This window comes from Propithecus coquereli, unplaced genomic scaffold (assembly GCF_000956105.1).
Source record: "Propithecus coquereli isolate 6110/MARCELLA unplaced genomic scaffold, Pcoq_1.0 Scaffold3, whole genome shotgun sequence".
NCBI classification, from domain to species: domain Eukaryota; kingdom Metazoa; phylum Chordata; class Mammalia; order Primates; family Indriidae; genus Propithecus; species Propithecus coquereli.
In genome coordinates this window covers 15,059,079-15,065,216 of record NW_012148618.1, presented here as the reverse complement: position 1 = coordinate 15,065,216, position 6,138 = coordinate 15,059,079, and the positions used below count along the sequence as shown (strand labels likewise).

At 44.2% G+C, this 6,138-nt stretch overlaps 1 protein-coding gene across 1 annotated transcript in view; it reads left to right on the top strand.

Annotated features, from left to right (window-relative positions):
• Nucleotides 1-2,565: 2,565 nt before the first annotated feature.
• Nucleotides 2,566-6,138, top strand: part of FRMD5 (FERM domain containing 5) — a 325,539-nt gene continuing 321,966 nt past the window's right edge. Inside the window, exon 1 of the mRNA XM_012649200.1 lies at nucleotides 2,566-2,909. Coding sequence (XP_012504654.1) covers nucleotides 2,808-2,909 — 102 coding nt within the window. The 5' untranslated portion in view covers nucleotides 2,566-2,807. The remainder of the gene's footprint in view (nucleotides 2,910-6,138) is intronic.

Sequence of the window (6,138 nt, the reverse complement as noted above, 5' to 3'; positions counted from 1 at the left end):
ATTTGATGGGAAGGGCCTGTGTTTGTCACATCCTGGTAAAGAGAGGGCAGTGCTCCTTCCTGCTAAAACCCAAGGCAATGGCGAAGGCTGCAATGGGTAGAGAGAGCGAGAGATCAGTATTCCAGAACAGCAGGGTATGGAACATCTGGAGCAGAGATAGGAATCAAACTGAAGAATACTTTGTTCAGTTATTTCAGGCATAAGTGGGAGATAGTACCTCTCCTGGGGACTACCTCATAGTAGATAAAGAAGAGAAATTTAAAAAGGGACTGATATCCTGATAATTTGAAGGTGGGCATTCAGAGCCATTATAATTTGGATTTTTATTTTAAATATGGCCTCCTTTATATACAAAGACACATGAAAGCTATGACACTCTAGTTCTCAAGGGCACATGAGGCCTTTTATTAAACAAATCCTTTGCATCCTGGGCATCCTGCTCAACAGATTTGAGGAAAATAAAGACAATCCAAATATTCCTCAGTTTGGTTTTGTATGAGCCCTTTCTTTCTAGTTACCCTTAGATGGCTTCTCATGAGCCTTGTTGTAGAGGTCTACATCTAGATTCTTGGCTTTCTTCTATTATTTTTCCATCCTCTTTTTTCCTCACAAAGTGTTTGACATAAGAGAGGAAGGGAGAATTTGAACCTGTCTCTGGGTATCATGCATAAGCACAGATATATATCTAATTGGTCTTTCAGTGAAGTGGGCGTCTAAGCAGACATGATTTTCTTAGGTTGAGCAGGGATGCTACTTAACACATTGGCCTAGCACAATCTCATCCCTGTTAATTGCATCTACTGCCATACTTGGACAAAAGACTGCATTCAGTTCCTTAGAGCTTTTCTGGATTCATGGTGCTTTGCCTTTTTATTCTAACAGCTGCTTATTTGCATAACCTGTTAAAGATACTTTCCAACCATCACACCAATGGGCTTCCCCTAGCTTCTTGGACATTTTTTTTTTTTTTTTTTTGCTCTTGTGGATTCTATAACAAACAACAACTTTTGCCTTCAAAAAAAGTTCTTCCTGTTTGAAATTTTTCATAATCTTCTTCCAGCTACATAACAAATTTAAACTTTATGTTACAGAACATTACTTTAGCATATTAGACCTTCCTGAAATTCTGAGTTTCTTCACAGATTTTCTTCTCTGGGATTTAAATGCTGTAGCATATCTATCAATTCCATTTACTTCAGTTCAGCATTTATTGAATACCTATTATGCTTCAGGCATCAGACTACCTCCTGGGGTTACAAAGTAGAGGAGCTCAAGCCTGCACTTGACTCTAGTTCTAGTCTTATAACTAACTCCATCCGAATTGCATTGAAAAGAGGAACCTCCTAAGGCTATTAAATGATACAAGGGAGAATGCAACCAATAAGAAGAGCAATCCAGGTTACTAAGGTGGGGATGGAGGGGGGAAGAGAAATATCTCCCCATGCAAAAAGATTGGGAAAAATGTTGGAATCCAAAGACACTAGGGAAGAAGCATACTTTAAAGGGTGGATATTTTTCCAGGCTAATGTAGGGTTTCATTTTTGTTATATGTTTTGTTATATACCTATAAACAAGAACAGTATAAATGAAAATAATAGGAAAGTATGCATATTTCATTATTTTAAATTAATATATTTATTACAGCATTTATGTTCTGTGTTAACAGGATTTTTAAATAACATTTCCTTCTATCAAAATTTTTTCAGGGAGAATATATGTCTCTTAAACTTAATGAAGTCTTGGTAAAGAACTTTAAATCTTTAGATGTGGGGTCACAAAGAGAAGGAAACAATTTTTTTCTTTGGGATGTATAACTCCTGACATACTGTGGTGTTTTGTTTAGGAAGTCTTAAGACATGATCCTAATTCTAAAGGTGCAATAAAGATATCCCATCCATCGCTTCCTCTCCTTCCTATCCGCTGAAGGAAAATGCCTCAATCTCCTCTTGTCTTCTGAAAATAAAAGGACGGAGGCAAAGGGTGTTAGAATGCAGGGTTTTTTAGGGGTTAAACAGGGGTGCTTAAGAACCTCTGCGGTTCCCGCAGCTTTTAGTTAAGCCAGCTCCTGTAAAGCAGATGTTCCTCCAAATAAGAAGGCTGGAGTACAGAGGCCCGCCGGGAAGTCTTGGGATGCAGCACAGGTTGGGGGCAGCGCCTGGTCTGTAGCGAAAGGTGCCCGCATTCTGCAGGTGCAGGGATTTTGGTCTTGCACTCCGTCGCCTCCCCGCCCCGGCTCGCAAGAGCACTGGAGCCTCAGCGTTGCAGGGTGCGGGATTTGGCCCCTGAAATAGAGCTCAAATACATTCAAGGCAGCAGACATCAATCCAGCCGGGTGCCCACACCTGGCCCAGGGGAGGGGAAACAGCATCCAGGAGCTCCACGTTTGGGACGCTGGAGGGCCGGTCGGGCTTGGCTTGGTTCGACTGCTTTCCCTTGATTGCTTCCCCAACCCGCCCATCATCCCAGTACCCTGTCTCGATTGGCTCTTCCGTCTGCCACTCGGTTCAGCCGCGCTGATCCCCATTGGCCCCCTCTGGCCGAGGCCCCGCCCCACAAGCTGGGCACGGGCAGTGGGGCACCGAGGAGACGGAGCTCGGCGCTTGCTCTGGGCTTGGGGGGGAGGCGGTGGCAGCTGAGAGGGAGGAGGAGAAGGAGGAGGAGCTGGGCCAGCAGGAGGCAGCGGCAGCTACCGGGCCGGGGTGATGGTGCAGGTGCCCGGGGTCGGCGCGGAGCTGCCGGGCTGAGGGGCGCCTGGTCCAGGGTCCGCAGCGCCGCCGCGTCGCTCTCGGGGCCGGGCGGGCGGGAAGATGCTGAGCAGGTTGATGAGCGGCAGCAGCAGGAGCCTGGAGCGCGAGTACAGCTGCACCGTGCGGCTGCTGGACGACAGCGAGTACACCTGCACCATTCAGGTCAGCGCTGCGCCGCCCCGCCCGTGGGACCCCCTAGTCCCCAGAGTCGAGCCAACTTGGCCGGAGGCCGCCGCCCGGGGGTCGCCCCAGCCCCAGCGCCGCGCTTTGTCCGTTTCTGCCTGCAGCGGACCGCCCCGGTGCAGGGCGCTTTCGCCGGAGCCCCTGCCGGGGACCCGGCACCCGGTGCTCAGCGCCGCCGCGGGGCGAGTCCCCTCGTCCCGCACCCTCAGTACCTCCCCTGCCCTCTCCCGGGGTGAGGGCGCCCCTTCCTGGCTCCTCGAGCCCGCCCGGGTGGGGAGCACCTTCAGAGGGCGTCCGGAGGGAGGCGGGCAGGCGGGAGGCTCCTAGCTTGGCCGCCCCGTCGGGGGGCGCAGGCTTTGGCTCTCCGGCCGGGCAAGGACGTCTGGCTGGCTTTTCTTATCTCCCTTTGGTTGGAAGGATAATGGTTTATGTCATAATTTCCCCCCCAGCATTTGTGAGTCAGAGCTTTCAGAAGGTAGAACTGAACGCGCAGCCCATGCAGAGTGGCCTATTGAAGGGAGCCCAGCCCTCTGGGCTTTAAAGATTTAGGGCCCCCTCCCGCCTTTCCATCCCCAAACCTTATTGTGTTGGGTAGTTTTGGGGGCCGTGAGATAAAGATTTATCAACAAGTCCCAGCGATTTGGGGGTTGGCTGTGGCCAGGAAGAATCGGTGACTTACAAAAACGCCAACAATACGATAATGCTGCACAGCATTTATTTCAGAACCTGGTATTTTTGAAGGGATTTTTACAACCTCTTATGTTCCTTCACTACCGCTGTGTGGTACGTCAGGAGTAGTAGTCTTTCCCGGGAATGCAGTCACAGCCCTCTCTCCTTCTTTATAAAAAAGTCAGAGATTGAAAATATTGACAATGCTCCGGTGTTTTCAGTTCATCAGCTGGGAGGATCCTGCGCTTTTACCGCCCGAAACTGCTCTTTGTGGAAAAGCAAATTGAGTTGGACTCGGAGGGGTCTCACCTGATCCCTTGCCTTTGCAGCATGAAACCAGAGGCTGCTTCTCGGCTCTGATGTGACAGGCAAAAATTGTCAGCCCGGGTCCTACCCGTCTCAGTGTCTCCTTGCCCCCGCCCCCTTATTTATTTATTTTTGCTGACAGTGCTCAATAGCGGAAAATAGCGTTGTGTGAGAAAGACGCTGGGTAGTGTATGAGAGCAGCTGCTCTCTGCTGACTCCGTGCTCAGTTCAGCTTTCTCTCCACTTTCCCTTTTCTCCCTCCCCCCCAAACCAGCTCTGGGCATAAGTGCTGACTCCTGCCAAAGATCCATGAGGGTAGAGAAAGAACACAAGATCTCTTTTTAAGGTCACTTAAATACAGATTAAGCAGTCATAAAGATGCTAGCCATCAAGTGAAAGGATTTTTGTAGTTGAATATGATAGAGAGATGCTATGTATTATTTCCTTACTGAATGAGTGGCATACTGCTTTTTGTTTCTATTGTATCATTGTGCCATGTACAGTTTTTTTTTTTTCTTTTGGTGGGATAGGAGAAAACTTCGAATTGACATCTTCACCATTTAAATATTAATACATTGTCAAGAGCTTTTGAGGTCTTTATGCTTTTGTTTTAAAATTTAAAGCATTTACACAAGAGCATATGAAGAGCAGTGTGAGATTTAGACTTTGTGAGTCCTAGTAATACTTTGGGGTATATGGTAAAATAAGATTTCTGGGGCAGATCATTAACTTTTGCCAAGGTGTAAAGTGAAACACAAATTCAAATGAAACACAATTCACATCACCATTCTACTAGAAATGATTGATAACCTTGTGGTTTTAAGGTATCACACAATAAGGCATCCAGTTATGTTTTCCCAGTTAGTGGAACCTTTGAGTTTGGTTGATTGGTGTTATAATTGTGGGTAGTTTTTATTACTGTTGAGAAAAGAATGTTTTTAAGTTAAACAGGACTTAGTGGATTTATGCTTGCTATATCCTACTATGGTTGTATTTATTTTCATGCTGCTCTTATTTTATATTATTGCAATTTAATGTTATAAAAAATCTATGCCACTTTTTAAAAATTAATGTGGGTGTAATATGGCCACACTATAGTAAGTGTCCATTATTTAGACATGTTAATGATTGTGCATTGTGATTCTTACATAGAATCTAAAAAACACAGGATTTCTAAAGTGTATGTAATGTTGTCATTCTTTGGCGCCACTATTGTGAATTGCTTTTGTTTTTACCCATGTGGGGAAATATAGAAAAAGGACAATCTCTTACATGAAATTAACATTTTTTTGCATATGCCTTTTCTGAGTATTTAGAAATTGACCTTTTCTTAGCAAGTTTTCCCCTTGTACATTTATGTAGTGTGTGTGTGTGCATGTGCTCATTTGTCAAACACTGGGCACAGTCTTTTGAATCGGTATAGAAAGCATCTGTGAGCTTCTTATTAGGTTAAGCAGTATTCCCAACATTTTAGGCATTTGCAGTACTTTATATTTAAAAATTTTTTTGATGATAATTTGAACTCCTTTTCCTTAAAGTGGTGTGTGTCATATTTTTGTTTAAATAAGGTTATCTATTTTAGAAATATTTTAGTGCCTCTTGAGATAATCAGAGACCATTTAGGGTATTACAGAATCAGAAATGTATCACTGGGTTGAAGTTATGATAGATACATTTGGTAAATATCAGTTGTAGGAAATTCTGTCAAAGTATCGGTCTGTCCTTTCATAATGCAGCAGTAATACTGATCTGGCATTTAGGATGTGATATTAAGATAATGAAAATGCTTTATATCTTCTCAATGAAGGTTGCCACAGTTACCAGACTATTTTCTTTCATTCTTTCTGATATGCAAATGTATTTGTAGAACCTGAAATGAAAGTATACATGGGAGGGTGGTAGTATAATTGCTCCCCTGTGAAGAACATTGTTAACAGCTCCCTGCCAGTTTTGAAGGTCATTGCTTCACAAATGCAGGTCTGGTGCACTAATCTATTTTTCACTCATCTGTTTCATTTATATTTACTTACCACATTTGCCATCTTACTTAATTTTATTTGGAAGAAAATAGGGAAAATGAAAATGAAAAGGCTACCTAATATCTTTGAACTCAGCATACTGAATGGAGTCATTTAAATGCTTAGGTGTATAATACCTTAAGGAATAGATTTTTTTTTTTAAGACATGGGATCTTGCTATGTTGCCCAGGTTGAACTCAAACTCCTGGGCTCAA